Genomic DNA, 27859 nt, shown 5'->3' with positions numbered 1-27859 from the left:
TCACCTAAACTTCCACCTTAGGAAATAGGAAAAAAAAAAAAAAAAAAAGCAAATTAAATCCAAAAGAAGCAGAAGAAAAAAAAATTAGAGCAGAAATCAGTTGCCTTGAAAACAGGAGATCAAAAGAGAAGTTGGTTCTTTGAAAAGATCAATAAATCAATAAACCTCTAATCAGGCTAAGAAGAGAGAGGACATAAATTACTAATAGAAATGAAAGAGGGGACATCACTACAGATCCCATGGATATTAAAAAGATAATAAAGGAATGTTATGAACAGCTTTAAAAGCCAACATTTCCAAAGACCCAACCACCTGTTTTTGGTCGGTGACGTGCACCCTGTCCTTGGAGGTATGCGTGAATGTGCATTTGGAGGGGTGTAGGTAAGGAGGGGATTCAAGCATCAGAGGGGACAGAGAAGCAGGGTGTCTTTAGGTCTCTGTCCCGGAGAGAGCTGTGCCAGAGCTAAGTGTGGGCAGCCAGCGTGCCGGCTTGAGAATGTCGGTGCTGTGGGTGTAGAGGCGGGGTGGTCCTCCACTTTCCGGACCTCCTAAAGGGGGCGCCTGCGTGGGGGAGGGGTGCGTCCGGACCGCGGGAGACCTGACCGGCTGCGCACGCGGCTGCCAGCAGGGGGCGCCGCGAGACCGCGGAACCCGCGGCGGGGCCTGACGTCAGCGCCCCGCTTGTTTGGGCTCCCGCTCTGGACTCGGCGCCAGTCCCGCTCCGCGCCGCGCCGCTTCGCTCCGGCTCCGGCTCGCCTCGGGCTGGGCTCGGCTCGGGCTCCGGCGGCGGCAACCCCGTGCCGGGCCCCGGGGCAAGCGGCGGGGCACCATGGCCCGCGCCCAGGCTCTCGTCCTGGCGCTCACCTTCCAGCTCTGCGCGCCCGAGACCGAGACTCCGGCAGGTAAGCGCTCGTCCGTCCGACCAAGCTTGCCCCGCGGAGCCCCCGGGGCCCGTGGCGTAGCTCTCAAGAAAGTGTAAGTGTTGGGTGACCGAACGTTCCCGAGCCTGCTCCTTGTGTGTGTCTGAGTGTTGGATGTGCGATCGGCTGCTCAGGGTCTTGTGTGTCTGCGAATGTTGTGTGTCCGTGAGTTATGTGTGCACGAAAAGGTGCTGTGTGTGTTGTGCGTCTACGAGTGTGTTCGGGTGAATGTTGTGTGCATCGAGGCATTGGGTGTGCGCTGAGTGTCTTGTGTGCCGGCCAGTGTGTAGTGTTTGTGCGGCCAAGTAGGTTGTGTGTGTGTGTGTCTGAGTTTGGTTGTGTGGCCGGAGTTGTATCTGCGAATGTGTTGCATTTGTTTGCATTTCGTGTGCCTTGGCAGAGAGTGCTGCCTCTCGTATGTCCACGAATGTGTTGTGTGTGTTATGCGTGTGACCGGGGGGTGCTCTGTAGATCCTGCCCGCGTGTGGATCAGGGAACGCGTGTGTGGTGTGTGTGCTTGTGAGGTCCGTGTACGTGTGTGAAGGCGTGGGAACGGGTCCGGAACGTGTGTGTCCGTGCGCTGTGTGCGCGATGTGTACGTATGGGAGTGTCTGGGGTTGGTGGTGTGCGCCACCGGGGGTTGCGTGGGTCCGAGTGAATGCCAAGTGTGCCGGGAATGCGCGTGTAGGAGCGGGTCTGGAGCGGATGTGAGTGTGTGTGTCCGTGCGTGCTGGCTGCGTGTCCAGGAATGTTGCGAGTGTGGTGCGCGCCTGGGCGGTGGCCGAGTGTGTGCCCGGGGCCCGGGGCCGCTCGAGGGGGCGGTGTCAGGATGTGTGTGTGTGTGTGTGTGTGTGTGTGTGTGTGTGTGTGCGTGCGCGCGCGTGTGTGGCGTGCGGGCCCCGAACAAGTTGTCGCGGCTGCGCCCCTCCGCCCCGGGGTCGGGCCGGGCCTGAGGCTCGCGAGGGAGGAAGGGGGCCCCGCGGCCGCAGACTCCGACATGTCGGGCTGTTTGTTGTTTCGCAAGTTCTGCGCGGCGCTGGCGGCCGGGCTGCTCCGAGGCGGCTCCGGGGCCGCGGGGCGCCCCGGCCGGTGGCGCTGAAGGACCGGGCGCTGGAGGCCGTCGCCCGGGGCCGCGGGGCGCGCCGGGGCCGGCGGGCGGGCGCTCCTGCGGGGCTCGGCCGCGGCCGCACCGGGCCGGCCGTGGAGGGGGCGGCGCGTGGCGGCCGCTGTGGCCGGGCGGGGCTGCGACGTCCCGGCGCGGGCAGGGCCTGGCCCTCGGCCGCGGGACGGCGCCCCCTCCCGTGGCGCGCGGGAGGCGCCGCGGACACCGGGGTCTCTCGGGACACTCCCCGGGTCGACTCCGCAACTTTGTGCGGCCTCCCCGCGGGCCGGGCCCACGGTGTGTGTGTGTGTGTGTGTGTACGTGTGTGAGCGTGTGTCTCCGTGCTTCTAACTGCTGTGTGGTCGCGGCGGTCTCTGGGCGTGTGTGTGTGTGTATGTGTGTGTGTTCGCGTATCTGAATGTGTGTATCCGGGGCTTGTGTGTGTGTGTCCGCGTGTGCTGTGGACCGTGTGGATGGTGTGTCGGCTGTGTGCGTGTGTCTGACTACCTCTCCCCCCCCCCCCCCCCCCCCCCCCCCGCGCGCCTCCATATCCCTTCCTGGGGCCCGGGATTCCAGACTGTGGCCCTCTCCCGCGGAGTTGTGCCCGACACGTCCCCTGGGGCATCCCTTTCCCGCGGCCTCATCCTGTCAGCCACCGTTTGGGTGGCTCCAGCCCGGTACCCAGGGCGCTGAGTAACGGGGAGACGCCCCAGCAGAGATCAGAGCCAAGGCACGTGCCAGGCCACCTCGGCCCCAGGGAGACTCCTCCTGGCCTCAGGCCTCCGAGAACTGGTCTCCCCGGGATCGAGTTCGGGCCTCTCCAGCGGAGCTCTTTTGGCTCCCGCAGTCGCTCTTGCCTTTGGCTCCTTCCGAGCTGGGGCCCGGCTTCCTCTACCCCCTCAACCCCTCCCCCACCCTGAGATCAAACCATTGGGATAATACCGGCTCCCCCACCCCCTACCACTTCGCCTTGATTCCAAGAACCCTCCTGTGCCTTACCTCCTGCCAGCAGGGGGTTGGGGGTGGTCAAGAACTGAAGTTTGGGATGGGAGTGAGACCTTGAGCAAGTTACTTCCATTTGGGGAGTCTGTTTCCTCATCTGCCTTCCGGGCATCATAATAAGGGTGTGTGGTACTTGGTAGATCTGCCCTTGCCCCCCACCTAGGTAAAGTCAGCCCAGCTCCCTGAATGCCTCCTGAGTCCCTTGCCCCACCGAGGGTGGGTGTGTGATGTCTCCCAGTCACGCAAATCTGGCAATAATTTATTCCTCTGTGTTCTAGCTCATTTTGTCCTTTTGGTTGCTGGGGTTGTGGACAGCAGGAATGAGGGAGAGGCTGCCCGGTGGTTTCAGGTTGGGCAATAAAGGCTTGTCTGAGCAGCTGGCCCTTCTCCCTGGGGTGGGGGGAGGAGACTCGTCAGGAAGTGGTAAGTGTGGCCAGAGTGGGGGTGCTGAGCTCCTTGGCTGCCCCCTGCCCAGATCAAGTGTCAGCGAAAACTCAGGGTCGGCACCTGCTTGCTTGAGGCATGCCTCCATCCTTCCATGCTTTCATCTGCTAAGCTAGGTGGCCATTTCATGCAGGGGCGGTTTAGCTAGAGTTGCTAGGGGTGCCTTGTGCCCCCCCTCCTCCCTCAGTCCCCTTCTGTCCTCTAAGCTGTACTTCCTCCCCAGAATTCTCTAATTCCACCTCTTCTCCTGGTGAACTCCTGCCTTTCCTTCAGGTCTCAGCTTAGATATCATCTCCTCCCTGAAGCCTTCCTTGGTTACTCCCTGTGCTAGCCCGGGAAGGGAGAGTGGGGGTTGATTCGATGGTTTCAAAGTATTGTAATTATTGTAATTACAGTTTATTGGTCCTTTGTCTCTTACAGACTGTGAGCTCTGTGAGGACGGAGACTGGGTATTTAGTATTTAGAATCCTTAGTGCCAGGTACAAGTCCTGGCCCACTGTTGCTGAATGAATAAATCTATGTTGTAAGAAAGAATGAGTGAGGTCCAGTGGGTCAAGTTCTGAGCTGGAGAAGCCAGACGGGGGCGCACTGACTCCATTGAAAGTAGAGATTAAAGAACTAGGTTTTCCCTCCAGGAATCTGGAAAATTCTGCCGGGGGATGGTGTTGTGTGTGAAAAGGCCACGTAGAGAGTCCTCTGGGAGCTGTGAGTTGGGGAGGTTGAGGCCCTGGCAGAGACTGAAGGGAGCGGTCTCCTGCCTGCCAGCCCCTCCCCCCAGCTTCCAGCCCAGTCTCCAAACCCACCCTCCCCCCCAGCAGCTGGCTGGGCCTGTGCAGCCCCCAGGCTCAGCCTTTGTGCCGGAGGCCTCGGCAGGTGGTGAGAAGCTTGGGGTCCCAACCGTCAGTTTGAGCTGAGCGTCTCTGGAGGAGGGAGGGCAGGCCCCGCATCAGGAGGGGGAGACTCCCTCAGTTCTCTGTCCCAGATCTAGGAGTGGGCAGATGGGGTCACAGCCGGTGTCTTGGCTGTTGGTGAGCTCCAGAGAAGGGAGGAGGGCTACACATGGTGGTAACCCCTGCACGTGGGGTTGTGGGAGGCTGGCCCAGGTGTGTGCAGGTGTGATCCTGGCATCTGGACAGTCAGAGTGGGGTGAGGGGTGTGTGTGTGTGTGTGTGTGTGTGTGTGTGTGTGTGTGTGATTGTATAATTGTAGCCTGGGGCACAGAACATATGTGTGGCTTGTCAGGGTGTCTGGCCATCTGGTTACCCTGTGTGGCAGGATCTGACTTTGGAATAGGGAGGTGACCAGCTATTTGGATCCCTGGGGAGCCTGCTGCTAGGGGGTCTTGGGTATCTAAGTGTCAGATTCCTGGAGTTTGGGTGCAGACCTCTTTGGGTGGGTGGTATCTCACTATCTAGGTGTGGGTATCCCAATACCAGCGTGTGGGAGGCTCAGAGTGTGCCAACCTAAGGATGTCCCAGTGTCTCTGCATCCAAAGGTGGGTATATCCGGGTGTCTGGGAGTCCTCAGGTTAATGGGTGTTCAAGGAAGGGGGCACCTACCTCTGTGTTGGGGTTGGTGGGCTGTCTCAGTACGTGGGCGTCTGAGTGTTGGGTTCCCGAGTATCTGGATGTCAAAGTGTGGGGGTACCTGTGCCCAGGAACAGGGTACCCATGTATTGGAGTATCTAGGTGTTTGTGAGTCTGGGTGTGGGGTGCCCTGTCGTAGGCGTGTCTGTACGTTTAGGTGTGTCTGTCTCCAGGAAAGGGGTGTGCATGTGTTGGGTAGGGAGTGTCCCGGTGACTGTGTGCAGCTGTGATCAGGGACTGAGGCTTGCCTCCCAATCTCCCTTCAGACCCCAAGGCCAAGAGCCTCTGGAGAAGGCTCCAGTGGTTCTTCTTCTTCATCGTTAGTCAGTCTACAGCTGACTTTCCAGAGAACTTCCTACAATAGAACTTCTGACAGTGATGGAAATGTTTTCTGCCCGCACTTTCCAATATGGCGGCTGCTTATTGGCACATGGTTATTAAAGTGGCTAAAATTCACGAAAATAGAAAACCAATCCCTCGGCCACACTTGCCAGATCTCACATTCTCAAGAATCTTGCGTTTTGCGTGGCCACCGGCTCGGTGGATGCGGATAGTGAACATTTCTATCAGAGCAGAAAGTTCTATGGACAGTGCTGTCCTGGAGGTGTGAGGCCTGGCCACCTCAGGGAGTGGAATTGGTCTGGCTGAACCACCACTGAGCCATTGCAGAAGGTTTTGTTGAATCCGTGTTTGCTTCCTCCCAGCCCATCATTTCGTGCTGGACTGTTGAAGTAGCCCCCTTCTTGGTCTCCATTCTGCCATCAACTCCCCAGTGCTGCCGGCGCCTGTGACCTGAATGATCTCTAGCAGGCAGACATAGGATGCTGCCACTCCCTTGCCCCAAGCTGAAGGGTCTCCAGTCTTTGTCCAGGGGACAAAACCCAAATCTATATGATGCAGACCCTGCTTTCTGGAATAGCTTCGTGTTTATGCCTCTCCTCCGCTGACCACATTTCTCCTTGTCCCCTTACGATCCAGGATCACCAGGCCAGTGCTGATCCCAGAACCTGCCGGGCCCTTTCACAGCCCTCTGCCTTTGCACGAGCTATGCCTCCTGCAGGAAATGCCCTCCATGCCCTTCTCACCTCGTGGGGGTCTGCTGACTTGCTCAGCCTCAGAGCCCAGCTCTGTCACTCCCCCAGTGAAGCCTTCCCGGACCCTATCCCTCTGCACAGTTTTTCAGATTTCTCCCTTAATGCACGTATGACCACACGCTGAGTTGTTCTCCATCTTCTTGGCCTACCAGGCCAGAAGCCCCCTGAGGGCTGGGCTGGGTCTTTGTCATTTTTTGTCCCCAGGACTTTGTATGTGGCTGGTGCCCACTCAGTGTTTGCATTGTGAAACCCTGGGTGTGCAGGGAAGGCTTGGAGTGGGTGGAGTGTGGAGCTGGGGCTCCTGAGGGCAGCCATGGATGGGGGCCAGTGTGCCCTCTTGGCTTGCCCCAGGCAGGGCGGCCACTGCCTGCAGAATGGCTGGGGGAGGACTCATGAGGTGGACAACCCAGAAGAGGCTGTTGCTGGCTGACTCCGGAAGTCTTGGGCACATTCCCAGGGTGCAGATCCCACAACCTAGTGGTGAATCAGAAGGGATGCGGAGAATGGGACTCAGAGGGTTCCTGAGATTGTGGAGTGGAGTATAGAAGCTGGGTGGAAGGACTGGGTTGGGGAAATTGGGGGAAGGGTGTGGTTGGGGATATTTGATGGCCAAGATCACAGTTGAGGGCAGAGTGACAGCTGGGACAATGGGGATGGAAGATGGCTATCCGCGAAGATGTATCTGGGGGCTGGGGACAGCTGGGGCTGAGGGAACAGGTGGTAGGGGGACAGCTGAGAGTTGGGGGACAGATGAAAGACGGAGAGAACAGGAGGGCATGGGACAGTTGGGGGATAAGAGGCGACCACTGCGAGGTGTCAGAAACCTGTGTAGGGGCACCTGGGGGGCTCAGTCGGTTAAGCATCTGACCCTTGATTTCGGCTCAGGTCATGATCTCATGGTTTGTGAGTTCGAGCCCTGTGTCAGGCTCTGTGCTGACAGTGAGGAGCCTGCTTGGGATTCTCTGTCTCCCTCTCTCTGTCTCTGATCCTCTTCCCTGCTCTCTCTCTCTCCCTCTCAAAAAAATAAAAAAATAAAACTTAGAAAAAAAAAAGGAACCTGTGTGGACAAGGATAGGTGGGTCTTAGCTGAGCGGAGGTACGTGGCTCAGAATGCACGTACATGTGTTTATGTGTATGTACGTGTCGTGCACGTGCGTAAGTATGTGTTTTACCTAGAGTGTGGTTAAGAGCACGGGTTCTGGGTTCTGATCCCAGCTCCCGCCGTCACTAACTGTGTAATACTTGGGCAAGTTGCTTGACCTTTCTGGGCGTTTAGTGAGATCGGGATAATTATAGAACACGCCGCATGGAGTTGCCATGAGGATCTATTTTATCGACGTAGGTATATAGTTAGAACAGGGCCTGTCACGTAGTAAGCACGGTGGAAGTGATAACGATTATTAAGCACGTGTGTGTGTGTGTGTGTGTGTGCAGGCATCCTGCGTGCTCAGAAAAGTTTGTTCCTGGCTTCTGATGAAGTCCAGAGGTATTGGCGGTAGGGGAGGGCGGGAGCGACCCGCCAGGGGGGTTAGATCTGGCTCCTCTCTGACATCCTCCCCGCTGTTCATCCCACTTTCGGATCATCCTGCACCAGAGCCCGGTCCAATAGGTCTCCCTCCCTGTCTCTGCCCTGCCCTGCCCCACACTGTCCTGCCCTGGGCTGGGGGCCAGGCGATATGCTTTAATTGCCCAAAGGCTTTTCAGCAGAATCTGAATTCATTGTTTGCCTGCCAGCAGGCTGGGGCCTGCTCAGATACGAATACCTGGACAATGTGCTCAGTTCTGGCTGCCTGTCCCATGGAGAGCGATGGCTTCATCCTGTGCCCTTGGAGAGTCACTGGGGTGGAAGATGTGGGCGTGGGGGGGCAGGGTGGAGGGAAGCCCACAGGGCAGACGGGGCCTCGGCCCCCAAACCATGGTTCAGACAGCCCAGGCTGGCGGAGCTAGAGGCACAGGGTTTTCCGGGAGTCGGCGCGTCCACGTTCTCCAGGGCATCACAGCACACGCGACCCCTCTGTAACACTTTGGTCGTGTGTCGCATCTTCGACTTACACTAACAACGGCACTACATCGCGGCTCTGGATACGTGCCTTCCGGCCATAGGTGCCTACCGTGCCGTTGCCGCCCGAACGCCGCCCCTCACGGCATCCCAGCCTCTCTTGGTGTTACCGCTGAGGAGTCTGCTGGCGGCCTCTCCCCCAGGTTTCTGTGGGCAGGCCCGGATGAGCAACATCCTTGCCTCGAGCGTCCCCCCTGTGTGCGCGCCTCTGCCCCACCCCGCACACTGCTCGGGGAGTCTGGACTCACACTGCAGCTTGGAGCCGCTTGGTTGGGCTTTGGGACCGGCTTGGGTTTTTGCGGGTTAGCACCCTTGCCCAGGACCCCGCGTACTGCACACAGTTACTGCCCTGAGCCTCTGCCTGCACTGCAGGTGCTCGCTGTTAGGTCGTGTGAACTCTGCCGGATTTCCGGACCCCAGGATCCTTGCGTTGAGTTCACTGTTCCGCACAGCATCTTCACGGCACTCCGTTTTTGCGCCTCTTTCCACCCCTGCCCTTGAGTCTACCCCTAACCTGCTCCTCAGGACTACGTCCGGCTTGTATTCCGGATTGGGCTTGCGTGCCCGGCGGTTCCTTCTGCGCCCCACCACACCCTCCGCATCCCCGTGTCTCTGTACTGTGGTGCGTGCTGACGCTGGACACATGCTTTCAGTGAGAAGTCGTGGAGCACCAGCTATGTACCTGGCCCCGTGCTAGTGTCTGGAGAGGGAGAAGAACCAGTAAAACTTTTTTTTTTTTTAAGTTTTTTTTTAATGTTGATTTATTTTATTTTATTTAAAAAAATTGTTTAATGCTTATTTATTATCACTGAGAGACAGAGAGAGACAGAGCATGAGCAGGGGAGGGGCAGAGAGAGGAGGAGACACAGAATCCGAAGCAGGCTCCAGGCTCCGAGCTGTCGGCACAGAGCCCGACGCGGGGCTCGAACTCACGAACCGGGAGATCATGACCTGAGCTGACGTCGGACGCTTAACTGACTGAGCCATCCAGGTGCTCCAGTGTTTATTTATTTTTGAGAGAGAGAGAGACAGAGACAGGGTGCAAGCAGGGGAGGGGCAGAGAGAGAGGGAGACACAGAATCCGAAGCAGGCTCCAGGCTCCAAGCTGTGAGCACGGAGCCCGATGCGGCGCTTGAGCTCCTGAACCGCGAGATCATGACCTGAGCCGAAGTCGGACGCTTAACCGACCGAGCCACCCGGGCGCCCCCTGAACCAGTAAGGCTTGAACTCGGCACCTTGGCATTCCTCCGTGCCCCTGTCGTGTAGCACCGAGTGCCAGCCCAGGGTACCCCTAGAGGTGCTGCGCTGGTGTGCCGGGCCTCCGTGCAGTCCTGGGTCATGCCCGCGATGGGTTGTGGCACCTCTACGCTGCATCGTGGCCCTGGCCAGCTCTGCCACGCTGTGCCGGGTGTCAGTACTCGGGTCTGTGCACACCGTGGGCTCTGCTCCCCCGTGTTGTGTAACTGTATTCTGCCTCTGTACAGCGTGGAGCTACTGCATTGAGCTCTCAACACATCACACTGTGGCACTCCGTAGCCCTCTGTCTCCACGGACCTTTATGAAGTACAGATTTTTACACGGCACGGGTTTGTGCATGGCCCTCTGCCTCCCTGCTCTGCTGCACTGTGTTTTATGTGACACAGAGTGTCCGCACGGCAGGGGGTCTGTGTACTCTTTGCCCACCATCCCCCTGCATAGCACAGCCCCTCATTCAGCCCTTGGCCTCTGTCTGGAGTTGGGTCAAGCCCTGTGCCTTCCCCTTAGAGCGCCAACATGGCAGCCTTACCGTTCTCCTCAGGATTTGTGGTGCATATTGGTCCGGGAGATGGGGAGTGCTTCTGGCCTAAGTTTCCCTGGTCTAGTTGGCTTCCTTCTATCCTCAGTGGAAGTGGAAGGGTGTTGGCCTTGCTGGGGTCTGTGTTGGCTCCTGTGGGGGGGTGGGGTACCAGCTCAGTCTTTTCTCTCTGTGGTCCTGCCCAGGGTGATCTTCCTAGTTCCAGCCATGCTGAATCCTGGGTGATTAGAAGGTAGTCACCCCCGCCCTTAATTAATTACTCATCAGTTATTCAGGGCTCTGGAGAATGGCTCCAGGGAACCCCAGGCTGAAGTCTGGATGTGTTGCTCTGGGCAGGTAAAGCAGTGAAATGGGCTGGACTGGGTCTCTGAGATGAAGTCATGGTCCTTGAGCCTGGGTGGGGTTGGTTGGGGTGAGACTAGTTGGGATCATGGGGTCAATAAGTCCAGCCACTGTTGGCCATCTGCTATACACAGGACTTCGGGGGGTGGGGTTCGAAGGTGTAAGAGACAGTCTCTGACCCTAGGGAAGGAGGAGGGGGGGTGGTTAGATGGGCCTGACATGGAGCTGTAGTTGGGGTGGAGAACATAGGACAGGGCCAGGTTGGGCAAGAATGTCCAGGGGTGAGGCCAGTGTCGGTCGCAGGGTTGGGTTAGGCTACCTAACATAGAGATGTGGCTTCGGATGGTGAAATGGAACAGTGCTGTTATTGGGGTTGTATCTGGTTTCCCCAGGCCAGGGTTGGGGCTATGCCTGTGGTTGGGTATGATCCCAGCCCCTAAACTTCTAGTCTGTTGGGGGAGGTTCTGTTTCTCCTGGGGCCACCCTTGGGAACTGAATGCTCTATTGACAAATCAGAGAACAAAAATCTCATGGCAAACAAACTCTATTTACCTAGGGTCCTTCAGAAAATACTGTGGCTGGCAGCCGCAGTTGGCACAGAGCACCGTTGCCTGTCTGGTGGGGAGAAAAGTCTGGTGCTCACACATGCACACACACATGCACACATGTGCACAACTCCCCTCTACCCCACCACATATATTCACCTCCTCTGTAGGTCCATGCTTATCCCCGAGTGTGGTCATAGATCTCCGCACGCGAATGTACACCCACACACCCACACCTTCCCAGCATGCCGCCTGGGGGACCCACACTTGGGAGACTCATGCTTACCCTCACTCACATACCTCTGCCCTACAGTCTCTCTCTGCCCTCAAATTATCCTTGCTCACGGGCATACTCACACAAATGAGACCAGCATTCTAGAGGTGGATGTGGCCTTAGAGGTCACCTGGGTCCCCATTCTCATTTTGTAAGTGAGGAAGCCGAAGTTCAGAGGGGGCAAGTCACCTGCCACAGGTCACACAGGGAATTAGACGCTCAGCAGCTATTAGATCCAGGTCTCCTGCCTCCCAGCTGCGTGCTCACAAGTCGGTACCAGGCTGTCACTCTCACAGCCACACACACACACACACACACACACACACACACACGCACACACACACGGGCACGTGCACACACACACACACACACGTCTGCATATGGAGACACATGCAAATGGAGACGAGGAGGCCCTCATGCCGGGGAGACCCCCTTCCCACACCCTGACTTCCTGCAGAGGTTGTGTTGCCCCTTCCATCGCCCCATCCATAGCCCAGCCGGATGTGGATAAGCCATCCTCCTGCCTTCCCAAATTGTGGCTGACGGTTGCTGAGGCAACCGCCTGCCAGATTGGGGAGATTAGCTGAGGAATGTAGCTGGGCCAGTTTGAGCTGAGGCTGGGGAACCGGTGGGGGTCCTGGGTTGATTTAGCCCACCCTCTCTGGGAGGCCAGGGCAGAGATGGGTTCCCCCTTGTGGGGTCTGGTTTTCTCCCTACCCCAGCCTGGCTGAGAGTGTGTCCCCGAGGCTTGCACTAGGCGTGGGGAGGGGGGAGTGTGGGGCTGTGTGTGTGTGTGTGTGTGTGTGTGTGTGTGTGTGTTGTGTATCTCTCTGGGTGTGACTAGAGTATGTGCTGTTTGCATCTAGGATGGGGACCTGACATCTGAGTGTGGCTTGTCCCTCCTGATTTTGTGGTGCCCTCTGGAGAACCCACCCACCTTCCTGGTTTAGAGGATTTGTCACTGTCTCATCTGAAGCCTGCTCAAACACCTATTCTGGCTTCCCAACTCCAACTTCTTGCCCAGACGCCTAAGGCCCTCCCTCCCTGATCTGGCCTCAGTCTTCCTTTTTCCAGCCTCCTTTCCCATCGCTTTGGCCAGTCTGCGCTCCCCTTTATGCTCTGGACTGTGTGTTTACTCCCTGCCCTCCTTTGCCTCAGAGGCCCATCTACCCACCATTCTACTGGCCAGAATGACACCCATCTTTCCACGCTCTGCTCAGATGCACCCACCTCCAGAAAATCTTTCCCCTGGATCCCCTTCGTGGCCTTGGCCCTCCTCTGCTTTGTCTTACTCTGTCAGCCCCACTCAGACTGGGAGGTCCCTGAAGCCAGGGCAGTACCTTAATTATCCTTATGCCTCTAATAGTGTCAGGCTGAGACCTGCTTTATACTGTCAGTGAACAAATTTCCTGTGAATGGAACCGAATTAACACATGTGGCCAGCAGAATACCAGGGCCTTATTTTGTCTGGACCTAGTCTCCTTGAATAAGTAAGTGGCTTAAATCCTAGCTTCTGGGACTTAGAACGTGGCCTTAGAAGGGCCACCTCATCTCTCTGAGTCTCAGTTTCCATCTGTAAAGCAGGAATAAGAATAGTACCTCCTTATGAATTCCTATGAAGTTTCATGGGTGTAGGTGGCCATGGCAGAACGTGGCAGTCCCCTCACGGTGGTGTTCGTGTGTGTGTGCACGTCTGTGGCCACTGTCTGTGTTGATGGAGTCAAGAGGGATTCCCTGCTACCATTCTTGCTCTGAACCTAAAGTCTGATCTAGTTTTTCTCCCCCCACCCCACCCCAGGCCAGTAGCCTCCAGCCGAAGTTGGATCTTTCTCTAGCAGCAGCTGGGACTTAGCTCTGGGGCCCTTGAACCATCCAGACTGGAGGTGATAGGTTTTTCCTTAGGACCTGGGAGGCCTGATTGTTCCCACCCCAGGGGGAGCCGGGGAGAATGTGAGGATGTGGCTCTCATCGAGGAGCCTGGACCCAGAGATGTTATCCTCTAAGTGCCATTGTTGGAATTGGCCTGGCCCCAGAGGCACCGCGTGGGGGGTGGGGGGGTGGACCTGGACCAGAGACAGTGAGTCATTCTGCCTAAGGGGACACTGTGGAGGGGGAAGGTCAGCTAGGGTGACCTCCCTGCCTGAGGCCAATTGTAGGAGTCATTTGGCAGAGGTCAGGGGACACTCTGGCTGGCGTTAGCTGGTCTGGGGTCAGTCAGACAATCTGGTGGTCATTCTGGATAAAGTCAGATGGTCTGGATGGTGTTGGGGTCACTCTGGCTGAGGTCATTCTGTCTGGGGGGGGGTCACTGACCTGGGTCGGTCTGGGAGTTACTCTGGCTAAGGTTACGTGGTCTTGAGGGTCCATCTGACTAGGTTGGTCAGTCGGGGAGTCCTGACAGCTCATGTGGCCTGGCTTGGGATGGACCGGGGATGGGGGTGAGGGGGCGCCAAGGAGCTGGCACTCCCAGGCTTGCCTCAGGGTCATGGATGAGATATCCTTGGGCAGCTGCCTTATAAAGGAATAGGAAGGGCCTGAGCTCCATCCAGGCTCTAGATCCTGGGCTTCCCTTTCTGGCCATCCCTCTGTCTTAGGGAGGCCTTGGCTAAGAACCTCAGGAGCAGACTGTAGACTCAGCTCAGGCTGAATGAAGTCAGCTCTCCCCTCCTTCAGGAAGCCCTCTTTGACCAACCCTACTGTCCATGGCCTCCCTCTGTGCTGTGCTGTGGGTCATTTTCTCGAGGGAGAGTTGAGGCCTTCTCAGCACAGACTGGGTTAAAACTTACCTCCCACGGGCCACAGGGCATGATGCTGACCAGAGCTTTTCGCACAAAGAGGCAAAGAACATTTGGAAGGGTCCTGCACTAGCTCTGGAGAGAGGCTTCTGTAATTTCATCCCATCCACTCGGTGCCAGCCTCATGCCCACATCTCATTGTTTTACACTCCGATGGGGTGCAAGAAGAGGAACGGGAGACCCCCAACAAGGGCGAGCCCCCTTTGTGCCCAGCTCTGCCGGGCATGTTTCCAAATGCTACTGCACGTGATCTGTGTGCCAACCTAGAGAAGTCCCCTGCAGCAGGTGAAAGAGCAGAGCCCCCGAGAGTGGAGTCACTCCTGTGGGGCAGATGCCCGCTGTGCCTGGCACATGGCCCTCACCCCCTAGTTTCTCTTCCTTCCTCTTCTTGAGCCTGGGAAGAGCCCGGCTGTGCTCCTTCTCATAGTAAAGGAAACGTGGGCTCTGGTATCTGACTGCCGCGGGTTCAAGTCCCGCTTCTGTCTGTTGCTCGTGTAGGCTCAAGTGGCACCCGTGAAGGGCCACTATTTCCTGAGCGCTTGCACGCGCTAGGCGTCATGGTCAGTGGACTCCCGCATTGCATCCTCAACAACCACACACGCAGATGCGGAAATTGAGGCTCAGAAAGAAGTGACTTGCCCATGGTCACACAGCTTGACAAATTACAGAGTCAAGATTCAATCCCACGTCTGTCTAATGGCAAAGGCCACCCACATAACCACCGTGTTGTACTGTGGATGGAGCCCTTCATCCCCCGGGGCCTCAGTCACCTCATCCGTCAGGTGGGGAGAAGTACCAGCGGCTGGTACGTAACCCACACAGGGTCTGGCCTCACCACTTGCCCACGCATTTTCCTGGCTCCCCAATGCCTTGGACGGCCTGTAATGGGGCCGCAAGCACCCAGCTTTGGGAGTGACTGCAGGAACCAGTTTGCTGTTAACTTCTCCAACTGGTGGTGTTCTCACATTTATTCGGTGCCCGGCTCGGGGCTCCGATGAGCTACTAAGATATGTGGACCTCATTACCAGGCAAAGGACTCACATCTGTTTCTACCCCGCCTTCTTCCCTCCTTCCTCTTCTCCTCGTGCAAACTGTAAATATTGGGTCCGAATCACGGGCTTCTCTAGTCATGCACGTGCCCCGTCCACACATGACTGTGACTTTGCGTGTCCCAGGCCTGCAGGCAGAGACCGGAGCGGGGCGACTGGGCAATGACCGAATCCCCTAAACTCACCTGTCAAGCAGGAATAATAGGGGTCCTGGTCTCAGGAGGCGAGGCCTAAATGAGATGCCACCCTGAGAGCCGTTAGTGCTGCACCGGGCTTGCCTGAGATGATCAGTGGCCATTGTTATTTTTAAGGAGATACCGTCAGGGCTGGCTTAGTGCATTCATGAGCCCGCCAGTCCTGGGACCCACTGTCTGTCCTTTCCGTGAAGATGGGGGGGTGGGGGGGTGGGGGGGTGGGCAGGGAGTGGGACACTGAGTAGGAGTTAGGAGAGGAGATCTCCATTCAGACCCCAGCTCTGTTACTATCCGGCTGTGTGGCCTTAAGGAAAGCCTTAGTTTCCTCATCTGTAAAATGGGGATAATTCTAGACCTGACCTCATGAGCTGTGAGGCTCTAATGTTGTAGTGATAATGTTAACTAGTTTTCCCTGAGGAGGATCTTTGGTGGGTGGTTGTGCAGTGTGTGGTCCTGGGAGTGGGCAGTGTGGGGACGTCCTAGTATTGGGTGGTGACAGTGAAAAGAGGGAAAGGGTTGGAGGAGGGAGCAGTGAGGGGAGGCCTAGGAGAGGGAGGGGAGGAGGGCGGGCCTGGGTGGGCAGGGCAGTGAGGGGCACCTGGAGGGGAGCCCCAGGAGCCTTCCTGGCCAGCAGTGGTGCCCTAGCCAGGGCTAACCAGGCCCTGCCCTCACAGCCGGCTGCACCTTCGAAGAGGCGAGCGACCCAGCAGTGCCCTGCGAGTACAGCCAGGCCCAGTACGACGACTTCCAGTGGGACCAAGTGCAGATCCACCCTGGTACCCGGGCTCCTGCAGACCTGCCACACGGTGAGCCTACTCTCAATTCTCATTCCCCCTGGTCTCCTAGTTCTAGCCACCTGCTGTGTCACCGTGGGCACATTCCTTAACCTCTCTGGGCCTCATTTGCTTTTGCATCTGTAAGGACATACGTAGTACCGTGCATGTGGTGCTCTGTGCATGCTGTCCAATTGTGTGTATCGGGTAGTTTTACCTGTAAGATGGGTGCAGGTTCAAGCAATCAAAGACCCTTATAGGTGCTAAGTTAGGGGCGCCTGGGTGGCGCAGTCGGTTAAGCGTCCGACTTCAGCCAGGTCACGATCTCGCGGTCCGTGAGTTCGAGCCCCGCGTCAGGCTCTGGGCTGATGGCTCGGAGCCTGGAGCCTGTTTCCGATTCTGTGTCTCCCTCTCTCTCTGCCCCTCCCCCGTTCATGCTCTGTCTCTCTCTGTCCCAAAAATAAATAAAAAACGTTGAAAAAAAAATTAAAAAAAAAAAAAACCCACTTCCCATTACTCCCCCTGCAGCTTGGCTCCCATCAGGTTGTCCTAAGTCTTCCACCTCCAGGGAGGCCCTCTCCTCCCTGGGAGCCTCTGAATCCTGGTCTCCCAAGACTTGAACATGTTGATGCTGATGGAGCCGTAACACCGGGGGCTGGATGTTACAAGACCTTCCTTCCTCTGCCCCCTTCTTCCTGGAAGTCCCAGATCCTTCCCAGCTTCTACCTTGCTCTGCCCCATTTCAGGATGAGGCATTTATGGCATCGTGGGCACTGGACTGGGGGTCAGGAGACTAATTACATGGATTGTAGTGCTGGCCTCCTACTCTGATGAGGGCCCCTGCTATCCTGGTTCCAGAATCATGAAGACTGGGCTTCAAATCCTGGCCTCATCACTTTACCAGCTGTGTGACTTTGGGCGAGTCACTTAACGTCTCCGAGCTTCCGTCTTCTTAACTGTGAAGTGGAGAGCACAATAATCCATTTCACAGGGTTATTAGATAATGCCTACAAGGTATATAGCATGGGAGTGGCATGTAGGGGTTCAGTGAATGGTTAGTTGCTATTGTTGGAGGTATTTGAGGGGGCCCTCTGCACGGCGTACAGAATTAACTGGGAATTCAGAACAGGATAAGAGAGGTGGAGGCCAGCCTATGAACTTTATTAGTGATAAAGGCTGGGTTAGAAGACATAGCATAGGGTGAGAATGAGATGGGCTTGCTGAGGGAACTCCAGAAGTAGACAGCCTAAGGAGCCCCTCCCCTTCGCCCTGTCAAAGTAGCGGACCAGGCCCTTTGCTACTCCACTCACAACATGGCTGCAATTGCACTGGCTCTCGAGAGTTCGGGTAGGTGCAGCAAAGGGTCTCAGTGGTGAGGCCAGGACTTGAAGCCACCAGAGAGGCCCTCCACAACCTGGCATGGGCGGCCGTTCAGCCCCGTCTCCTCCTGCTCACCTTGCCCCCTGGAGGCCTCCCTGCCTCCCCTTTCTGTGCCTTTGCTCACACAGCACCCTCCCTGGGGCCTTCCTCTCTCCTTTGCAGGAACGGCTCTCAGCTCTTGGTTTGACCTCTGTGCTAGTGGGTATCAGAGTCTGACCTGTGTGACTGTGATCTGTCAAGGTGCCCACCACGGCAGGGACCCAGTGCGGGCTCTGCCTCTCTCTCTCACACCCGTAGAGACATGCCCAGTGAGAAAGGGGAGAGAGACATTTAGCATTTCGCGTGGGCCTTGTGCTGGATCCTGAGGCCACAGTGGTCAGCGAGAGGGCCACCGTCTCTGCCCTCTCGGGGCACACATTCTAGGGAAGGGAGTTGGGGGTGGAGGGAGAAGGAAGGAGGGAGATTCAGAGACAGGAGAAGGAAGAGCCACAGGAATGAAGGGAGGAAATGAAGAAGGAGAGGGATGCAGAGTGGGGAAAAACTAGGGAAAAAGAGAGGAGAGAGAGGGGCAGAGGAGTGGGCCAAGAGGCACTGTTGGGGGCCAGGATGTGCCCCTTTCTGGGTGCGGACGGGGACTTGGGAGTTCTGTTTACTATCCCACCGGGACTGATCCAGGAGCCGCCTTCACAGGCCCCTGGCTTGCAGAGATGAATGAGATCCCCTCCAGTGGAGTCCCTGGGGAGCCCTCCCAGAGCAGGGAGCCTCGTGGTTTGGGATCTGAATGAGCTTGTTTTGGCTGGCAGCCAAGCCCGGGAGGAGGCGGCGCTGGGTGGCTGTGGGCACCCCCTTGGCAGCTGCTGGGGCCTCCTCCCCACAAAAGGGAAGCCATAATCCCCTAGCTGGATCCCGAAGGAGTCCAGTCCCTCCCACCCTGCCAGGCCCCCTCCACCCCCTGCCAGTACACAGCCCAGATCTGGGGAAGGAGATTGCTGCCTTTCTCCAGGTTGGAAGAGATTTGTATCCCAGGCGTTTAGACCCCGGGTGGGGGCTGGAAGGGAAGTTAGAGTCCTTTTATTCAATCTCTGTTCTACACACTCATTCAGCTTGGGTTCAGCCCTATGCTGGAGACACAGTGGAGCCTCCGAGGCATCACAGGCTGGTGGGGAGACAGACACTTTATTAATGATCCAAGGGCCAGGAGAGAAGCCTATAGAGGGACAGGGAGGGAAGACTTCAGAAAAGGTAGCCTTTGAAGGCCTGTCATGTGCCAGACTCTTGACTCCTAGATGAATGACCTAGTTAGTTAGTCCCTGCCTCCAAGGGCAGCTCAGCACATGGGGAAAGTCACAGATCAGCATGAGCTTGGACTGTGATCGTAGGTGGTGAGGGACCATAAAGGGTTTGGAGAGAGTCAGTTTTGTGTGTTTTTTGCTCTCTCCTCTGGGAAACAGATGCAGGGAGGTGAAGGGACTCAGCGTAGCGAGTCAGAGCTGGGACCAGAACTCAAAACCCTTGATTCCTAGTGGGTCCAAATGCCTGAACTCCTTTGTTTCTGTCCCCCTCCTTTGCCCACCTGACCTTGGTCCTCCCCAAGCCTCCTCAGCTCCTGCCTCTTCCCTTTCTAGGCTCCTACTTGATGGTCAATGCTTCCCAGCATGCCCCAGGCCAACGGGCCCATGTCATCTTCCAGAGCCTGAGTGAGAATGATACCCACTGTGTGCAGTTCAGCTACTTTCTGTACAGCCGGGATGGGCACAGCCCGGGCACCTTGGGCATCTACGTGCGTGTCAATGGGGGTCCCCTGGGCAGTGCCGTCTGGAATATGACTGGATCGCATGGTCGTCAGTGGCACCAGGCTGAGCTGGCTGTCAGCACCTTCTGGCCCAATGAATATCAGGTAGGCTGGGTTTGGTCTGTGGTCAGCCTGTGCTTAGGGGAGCGGGTAGAGAGGTGTCAGCCCGAGGTCAGAGTAAGCAAGTGACCGAAGTTGGAATTAGTCTGTGTTCAGCATCAGGAGTCAATATGTGGTCAAGGTCAGGGGTCAGTCTGTGGTCAGCATCAGGCTATTCAGTGCTGCTATGGTTTGGGTTCAGCATCAGAGATCATTGTCAACAGAAATGGTCTGTGGCTGGGGTCAAGGGTGAGTTGGAACAGTGCTGACCTGGAAACCCTGTCTGCTGGGAAAAGTTTTCCTGCTTGAAGGTAACTGTCCAGAACTGGGAGAGAACCTCTGGCCTTGACCTTGTTAGCTCTGGCTGCTGACACACCTTCCCACAACTAGCTGGCTTGGTAGGGAAGGCCGTTGTGAGTTGGGCTGACCTCTGCTGGTTGAGGAGCATGGGACCGGAGCAGAGCTAAAAGGGGTCTCTTGTGGGCACCTCCCCAGGTAGGGCTGGAGGGATATGACAGGGAACCTCCCGCCTCCCCCAGGTGCTGTTTGAGGCCCTCATCTCCCCAGACCGCAGGGGCTACATGGGCCTAGATGACATCCTGCTTCTCAGCTACCCCTGCGGTGAGTCCCAGCCCACTGGGGTGCAGGGTGAGGGGTGCGGGTGGCCACGGCTCCTGACTGTGGGGGGCATCAGCCCAGCTCACACTGTGGCTCTATTCCCGCAGCGAAGGCCCCGCACTTCTCCCGACTGGGCGATGTGGAGGTCAACGCTGGCCAGAACGCCTCCTTCCAGTGCATGGCAGCGGGCAGAGCAGCAGAGGCAGAGCGCTTTCTCCTGCAGGTGAGGGGGTGCAGGGACCTTAGCCAGGGTGGGGGGAAACTTCTTCTGGGACCTGGGTCCCTTGCAGGGTGTGGAGTCGTTCCTTCCTTTTCCAGCACCCATACTCATGCATCCCTGCTCTCACCTAGGCTCTGCTCTGCCCTCTTGGGTCCTCTTATACCCCCAGGATAGAGGGTGACTCCAGGATCCCCCAACCACTCTCCATCGGAGGTAGAGACCACGTTCCCTTAATCAGCTTCTCATCCCGCGCCTTCCTGTGATGGAGCTGATTCCAGGAACCCCATAAGTCCCCTGTGTACTAGGGACGGCTAAATGGGGCCAGGACATGTACTACTCCCCTCGCCCGGGTCAGAGCGAGATTGGGACCCTCCCTCCCCAGCGCTCCTGACATTGTCGACCTTACCCCTGCGCAGCGGCAGAGCGGGGCGCTGGTGCCCGCGGCCAGCGTGCGGCACATCAGCCACCGGCGCTTCCTGGCGACCTTCTTGCTGGCCTCCGTGAGCCGCTCGGAGCAGGACCTGTATCGTTGCGTGTCCCAGGCCCCGCGCGGCGCGGGCGTCTCGAACTTCGCAGAGCTCATCGTCAAGGGTCAGCGCGTGCGGGCGCTCCCCCGGGGTGGGGTTGGGGGTGGGACCTGCACCATCCGAAGGGCGGGGCCAGGCGAGGGGGCGGGGTCTGGTCTAGGGGCGTGGCCTGTAGAAAGGTGGGGCCGTCGGGGGGGAAGACTGGGAGTCGGGTCTGTCGAGGGGGGCAGTTTCCCTCCAGGGAGGAGGTCCGCTCCAGGGGGCGGGGTGTGACTGAGAAGCAGGCAGGCGGGGAGACCCAGGCCAGACGTGAGCCACGCAGGCGGGGTCAGGCTGTGGGGATCCGGGGTTGATCTGACGGGCGTGCGGTCAGCCCCTGAACGCTAGTCTTTGGGGATTCAGAGGGGACTGAGGACAGGGTGTAGGCTTAAGGATGAGGGCGGGGACAGCCTTTGGAGCGGACAGCCCTTAAGGCCTGGGGATTTAGTGGGCACGAGCGAGGAAGTCTAGTCGAGGGTCTGGGCGTTTCATCAGGGCCCCTGGGAAGACATGGAGGGTCACTGGGGACTTGGGTGTGCTGGGATCCCGAGTTGAGGGCAGGGTCTCACAGCGCATCGTTCGGCTCCACCTCTTCCTCACGTCCTCGCAGAGCCCCCCACCCCCATCGCGCCGCCGCAGCTGCTGCGCGCGGGTCCCACCTACCTCATCATCCAGCTCAACACCAACTCCATCATTGGCGACGGGCCGATAGTGCGCAAGGAGATTGAGTACCGCATGTCCCGCGGCCCATGGGCGGAGGTGCACGCCGTCAGCCTGCAGACCTACAAGCTGTGGCACCTTGACCCCGACACGGAGTACGAGATCAGTGTGCTGCTCACCCGCCCAGGTGATGGCGGCACCGGCCGCCCTGGGCCGCCCCTCATCAGCCGCACCAAGTGCGCAGGTGGGTGCCTCCTGGCCCAACTCCCTCCTCCGGACACCCGGGTATGGGCTCAGGGCTACCGTGGGAGGGACCAAGGGGATACATTCTGAGAGGTAATATGGCCAGCACCCGTGCTTCTAAAACTTTCTAAAAGGTTGTTATTTCCCCCTAGTCCTTGTTTTGGTAAAGATAATAATGATAGCTAAGAGTTTGTGCCTGACGCTATACGTATGTCTATGAACACACACACACACACACACACACACACACACACACAGTCAGACGCACACACACGCACAGTGATTTAAAATTCACAACACTGATCTAGGTACTCTTGTCATACCCATTCTACAGATGAGGTGTCGGAAGTACAGAGATGTTAAGTGACTGGCTAGTGAGTGGCAGAGCTGGCATTGGGATCCCTGACTGGCTGGCTCCAGAATTTGTGTTCTTAATTCCACATCATATCATCTAGATAAACAACTGAAAAAAAAAAAGTGTGTTATTAAATTTCAGCTAGAGTCTCTTGTGGGGGCATCTGAACCTGAGGTCTGCTCTTTCTCCTTAAAAAGGGTATAAACAGCTGTTAGGAGCTGTGGCACTCATGCACCAGAGGACATTGTTTAACCTGAAGAGAAATTGAGAATAGAACAGGACAGATTGCAGTATATTATAATTGGAAGTTTTATTGAGATAATTGTAGATTCATATGCGGCCGTAAGAAAAACTGCCAGCGTGCCTGGCTGGCTCAGTCGGTACATGATCTCCAGGTTGTGACTTTGAGCCGCATATCGGGTATAGAGATTACTTTAAAAAAAAAAAAAAGAAAAGAAAAGCTAGAGATTCCCGATGCACTTTACCCTGTTTCCTGCAAAGGTAACATTTGGCAGACCTGTAGGATAATATCACAGTCAGGGTATTGACATTTATGTAATCCACAGATCTTACTCAGACTTGCCCAGTTTCCCTTGTCCCTGTTTGTGTGTGTGCATGTATTTAGTGCTATACAATTTATCACATGTACAGGCTTGTGTGCTTATCACCACAGTCAAGATGTTGGATGGTTCAGTCAGTTTGTATGGCCCTTTTTATCTATACTCACCTGCCTTCCTTCCTCCAACCCCAGCCCCTGGAAAACACTAATCTGTCCATCATTTCTAAAATTTTGCCATTTCAGGAGCGCCTGGATGGCTCAGTGGGTTAAGCGTCCAACTCTTGATTTCAGCTCAGGTCATGATCTCATGACTTGTGGGATCGAGTACCTCGTCCAGCGCTGTGCGGCGTGGGGCCTGCTTGGGATTCTCTCTCCCTCTCTTTCTGTCCCTCCCATGCTGGCATTCTCTGTCTCTCAAAATAAACTGAAAAAAAAATTTGCCATTTCAAAAATGTTACATAAATCATGAAATCATATAGCATATAACCTTTTGAAATTGACTTTTAAAAATTTGGGAACAGGTTTATTGAGATTTAATTCACATCTCATAAATTCACTCATTAGAGTACACAGTCCAGTGGTTTATAGTATATTCAGAGGGGTGCATCCATCACCACAGTAAGTTTTCGAGCACTTTCATCACCCCAAAAGGAAACCTTGTACTCTTTTTTTCTGTTTATTTTGAGAGAGAGAGAGAGAGAGAGAGAGAGAGAGAGAGAGAGAGAGAGAACCCCAAGCAGGCTCCACAGTCAGTGCAGTGAGTTCATGACCTGAGCTGAAATCAAGAGTCAGACACTTAACAGACGGAGGCACTCGGGCACCCCAGAAATCTTGCACTCTTTAGTAGTCTATCCCTCCCCACATTTCCTTCTATCGTCTCCAGCCCTAGGCACCCATTAAAACTGCTTTCTGTCTCTGTAGATTAGCCTCTTGGTGGACATTTCATATAAATGGGATCATACAATATCTAGTCTTTGTGACTTAGCATAATGTTTTCAAGGTTTATCCAGGTGGTAGCACATATTTACTTTATCCTTTCTTATTGCCAAACAATATTGCATTGTATGCGGCTGTCATTTTTACATTCCCGTCAGCAGTGTGTGAAGTTTCCAGTTTCTCTACGTTCCCACCAACCCTGGTTATTATCTGTCTTTTGATAATTACCCTCATAGTGGGTGTGAAATGGTATCTCAGTGGGGTTTTGATTGGAGTTTCACTGATGGTTAATGATATTGAGCAATTTTTCACGTGCTCATTGGACCTTTGTGTGTCTTCTCTGTAGAAATGTCCATTCAGATTTTTTACACATTTTTAAGTTGGGTTGTCTTTTTTAAAAAAAAAAAATGTTTTTAATGTTTATTTTTGAGAGAGAGAAAGAGACAGAGTGTGAGCTGAGGAGAGGCAGAGAGAGAGAGAGAGGGAGCATAGAATCCGAAGCAGGCTCCAGGCTCTGAGCTGTCACCACAGAGCCTGATGCAGGGCTCAAACCCACAGACTGTGAGATCATGACCTGAGCTGTAATTGGGTGCTTAACTGACTGAGCCACCCAGGCACTCAAAGTTATTTGTCTTTGTATTACTGACTTGTAAGAATTCTTTATGCATTCTGGGTCCTGGACCCTTACAAATATTTTCTTTGATTCTATGGGTTGTTTTATAATTTTCTTAATGGTATCCTTTGGAGCACAACAGTTTTTCATTTTGGGGGAGTCCAGTTTATCTGTTTTTTCTTTTGTTGTTTGTGCATTTGATATCATATTAAGAAACCATTGCCTAATCCAAAGTCACAAAGATTTACCCCTATTTTTTCTAAGACTCTTATAGTTTGAATTCTTACATTTAGGTCCATGATCCATTTTGAGTTTGTGTTTGCACATGGTGTGAGGTAGGGGATCAGCTTCATTCTTTTGCTTGTGGATGTCTGGTTGTCCCAGCACCATTTGTTGGAAAGAGTATTCTTTTCACATTGAATTGTCTTGGCAGTAAGAGTGGCTTATTTGGGGCGCCTGGGTGGCTCAGTCGGTTAAGCATCCGACTTCGGCTCAGGTCATGATCTCATGGTTTGTGAGTTTGAGCCCTGCGTCGGGCTCTGTACTGACAGCTCGGAGCCTGGAGCCTGCTTCGGATTCTGTGTCTCCTTCTGTCTCTGCCCCTCCCCAACTTGTGCTCTGTCTCTTTATGTCTCTCAAAAAATAAATAAATGTAAAAAAAAAAATAAATAAAAAAAGAGTGGCTATTTTGATCAGCATAATTCCCTGGAGACTCATCCAAGTTGTGTATATTGGTAATTCATTCTTTTTTATTGCTGAGTGGTATTCCATGGTGTGGACACACTGCATTTTGTTTAACAGGTGAATGGTTATTCACCTGTTCAGGGACATCTGGACTAGTTCCTATTTTGGGCTGTTACAAGTAAAGCTGCTGTGAACATTTGTGTATAGAGTTTTGCACGAACACGAGTCTTCATGTTTTCTGGGATAAATGCCCACAGGTGCAACTGATGGGTCCCCATGATAATCGCATATTTCGTTTTGATCAGAAACTGCCAGAATGGCTGTATTGTTTTACATTCTCACCAGCAATGTATGTGTGATCCAGTTTCCTGCACCCTTGCCAGCATTTCGTATTGTCATCATTTTTCTTAACCATTCTGAGGGATGTGTAGTGATCGCCCATCCTGGTCTTAAGTGGTGCTTCCTGAATGCCTAATGTTATTGAACATCTTTCCGTGTGCTATTTGCCGTCTGTGTATCCTCTTTGGCGAATTGTTCATGTCTTTTGCCCATTTTGTAATTGGGTTATTCATTCATTCCTTTTGGGTTTTGAGAGTTCTTTACACATTCTAGATACTAGTCTTTGTTGGGTATATAGTGTATAAATATTTTCTCCCTGCTTTTAGCTTGCCTTTTCGTACTCTTCACCTGGGCTTTTACAGAGCAACCATTTTTTTGGTAATATTTATGTATCTATTAATTTTGAGAGAGAGAGAGAGAGAGAGAGAGAGAGCGTGCTCACGAGTGGGGGAGGGACAGAGAAAGAGGGAGAGAGAGAGTCTCAAGCAGGCTCCGCGCTGTCAGTAGAGCCCCACGTGGGGCTTGATCCCACGACTGTGAGGTCACAACCTGAGGTGAAATCAAGAGTCGGACGCTGAACCGACGGAGCCACCCAGGCGCCCCACCCATTTTTAATTTCGATGAGGGCCAGTTTATCAAAAGTTCCTTTTATGAGTTGTGCTTTTGGCGTCAAGGTTAAGACCTCCATGCCTCGCCTTCGATTTCAAGGATTTTCTCCGTTTTTTTTCCTAAAAGAGTTACAGTTTTACGTTTTACATTTGAGTCCGTGATCCACGTTGAGTTAATTTTTGGTTAAGAGACGAGGTTTTCATCTTTTGACAGCCTGTGTTCTTAAGTGTTTTTCTTTTTTTTTTTTATTTAAAAAGAAATTTTTTTTTTCAACATTTTTAAATTTATTTTTGGGACAGAGAGAGACAGAGCATGAACGGGGGAGGGGCAGAGAGAGAGGGAGACACAGAATCGGAAACAGGCTCCAGGCTCCCAGCCATCAGCCCAGAGCCTGACGCGGGGCTCGAACTCACGGACCGCGAGATCGTGACCTGGCTGAAGTCGGACGCTTAACCGACTGTGCCACCCAGGCGCCCCTCTTAAGTGTTTTTCAAAGCTGATCTGGGGAGCCACCTAAAAATCCAGTTGAGTGCCACATTTGAAGAAACTCTTGAGTGGTGCATCAGAGTGCAGAGTGTTCCCATGGGAATTACTTTCTCACTGAGGGATCTAGGTCAGGTTACTTAACCTTAGAGCTTTCATGCCCTTATTTTACAGCATGAGAAGAATAAGAATCTTTACCCCACAGGAGTCGGTGTTAGGGTTCATTCAACAAATGTTTATTGAGTGCCTGTTATGCGTCGGGCACTATGGTGGTTGCTAGGGATGTGGGACTATGACTGAGCCAAGCAAGGCTATTAGCATGTGAGTGCCTCCTTCGGGAACTCTGCACGGAACTTACATTGTGGCAGGAGAAGACAGTAAAACAGGTGAGATTTATAGTTTGATGATGATAAGTGCCGTGAAGAATAAAGCAGGGTTGGGGGGGGGGGTTGGGGGGGGGTAGGACAATTGTTATTTTAAAAAGGCTCAAGGGACCATTTTACTGAGAAGGTGACTTATGAGCAAGACCTGAGGGAGGCGAGCCACTGAGCCACATAGAAGCTGGAGAAATTGCTGGAGGAAGGAGCAAGCCTGGCGGATGGAACAGCAGGGCTCAAGGACCTGGAGGCTGGGGGATGCTTGGCACACGGAGAAGCAGCAAGGAGACCAGTGTAACTGTGGCCTAGTGACTGAGGGAGGAGATGGCCTGAGAGGACGGCCAAGTCCCTCTGGGGATGTGGGATGCAGAGTCATTTGACACTGAGTGAACTGGGCGCCACCATGGCAGGATTTGGAGAGCAGGGGTGACATCACCTACTTTGTATAAAAGGATGACTTTGGCCCTTTTATGAAGAGTAGATTCTAGGAGGGCGAGGACCGGAGGGGAGACCAGTGAGGAGGCTGCTGTAACAGTGCAGCCGAGAGAGGTCATGGCGGTGGTGGGAAGCGGTTAGCTCCGGGGTTTATTGTGAAAGTCGAGCTGACTGCGTTTGCTGATGGGCGGGCTATGCAATAAGAGAGAGAAGAGAAGTCAAGGATGGCTCCAAGGTGTTTTGCTCGAGCAGCTGCAAGGATGGAGTTGTCATTTGCTGGAAACGAGCAGACTGCAGAGGGGCAGGTGTGATGGGGTGCCGTAGATCAAGAGTTCTGTGTTGGAAATGTTGACTTTGAGATGCCTATTAGACGTTCAAGCGGAGATATCCATCAGGCAGATGGATTTACGAGTGTGGAGTTCAGGGAAGAGGTTCAGGCTGCGGACATAAATTTGGAAGTCATCAGTGTAGACAGAGATGGTATTTAAAGCCAGGAGACTGGCTGGGATCTTTTACCCTGGTGGTTCTCAACCGGGGGTGATTTTGTCTCCCGGGAGACATTTTGCAGTGTCTGGAGACATTGGTTATTACAGCCGGGGGTGGAGTGATAATGGCATCTGAAGGGTACGGGAAGCCAGGGGAACTGCTGAAGTCCTCCGGTGCACAAACAGCTCCCACAACAGAGAATTCTCTAGTCCCAAATGTCAGTGGTGCCAAGGTTGAGGACCCCTGATTTAGTGCTTAGATTTTAGGGAATAAGTGTAGATGGCAAAGAGAGGAGATGTGAGGCCTGCACCCTCGGGCCTTCCAGTGTTTCAGGTTAACTGCAAATAATGTCCTGTAAATGCACTAAATACGTGTGACGATCGTGTCTCATATATATGGTAAGTACTCAGCAAATGACAGTTGTTATCATT

General features: G+C 54.7%; 1 protein-coding gene across 6 annotated transcripts in view; it reads left to right on the top strand.

Annotated features, from left to right (window-relative positions):
• The first annotated feature begins 699 nt into the window (after window positions 1-699).
• Window positions 700-27859, top strand: part of PTPRU (protein tyrosine phosphatase receptor type U) — an 81546-nt gene continuing 54386 nt past the window's right edge. For 5 of the 6 annotated variants that reach the window (XM_078452143.2, XM_060624534.3, XM_060624533.3 and 2 more), the window contains exons 1-7: window positions 700-902; window positions 15876-16007; window positions 18980-19251; window positions 19785-19866; window positions 19971-20086; window positions 20500-20674; window positions 21260-21553. In XM_078452143.2, the coding sequence (XP_078308269.1) occupies window positions 830-902; window positions 15876-16007; window positions 18980-19251; window positions 19785-19866; window positions 19971-20086; window positions 20500-20674; window positions 21260-21553 (1144 nt within the window). In that variant the 5' untranslated portion in view covers window positions 700-829. Of the gene's footprint in view, window positions 903-4717; window positions 4964-15875; window positions 16008-18979; window positions 19252-19784; window positions 19867-19970; window positions 20087-20499; window positions 20675-21259; window positions 21554-27859 lie in introns of those variants that run through there. The other variant, XM_078452142.2, reaches the window with a different exon arrangement.

The sequence above is a fragment of the Panthera onca genome, chromosome C1, assembly GCF_046562875.1.
Source record: "Panthera onca isolate mPanOnc1 chromosome C1, mPanOnc1 haplotype 2, whole genome shotgun sequence".
Lineage (NCBI taxonomy): Eukaryota > Metazoa > Chordata > Mammalia > Carnivora > Felidae > Panthera > Panthera onca.
Note: the sequence above shows the minus strand (reverse complement) of the source record. Positions and strands in the feature narration are given on the sequence as shown.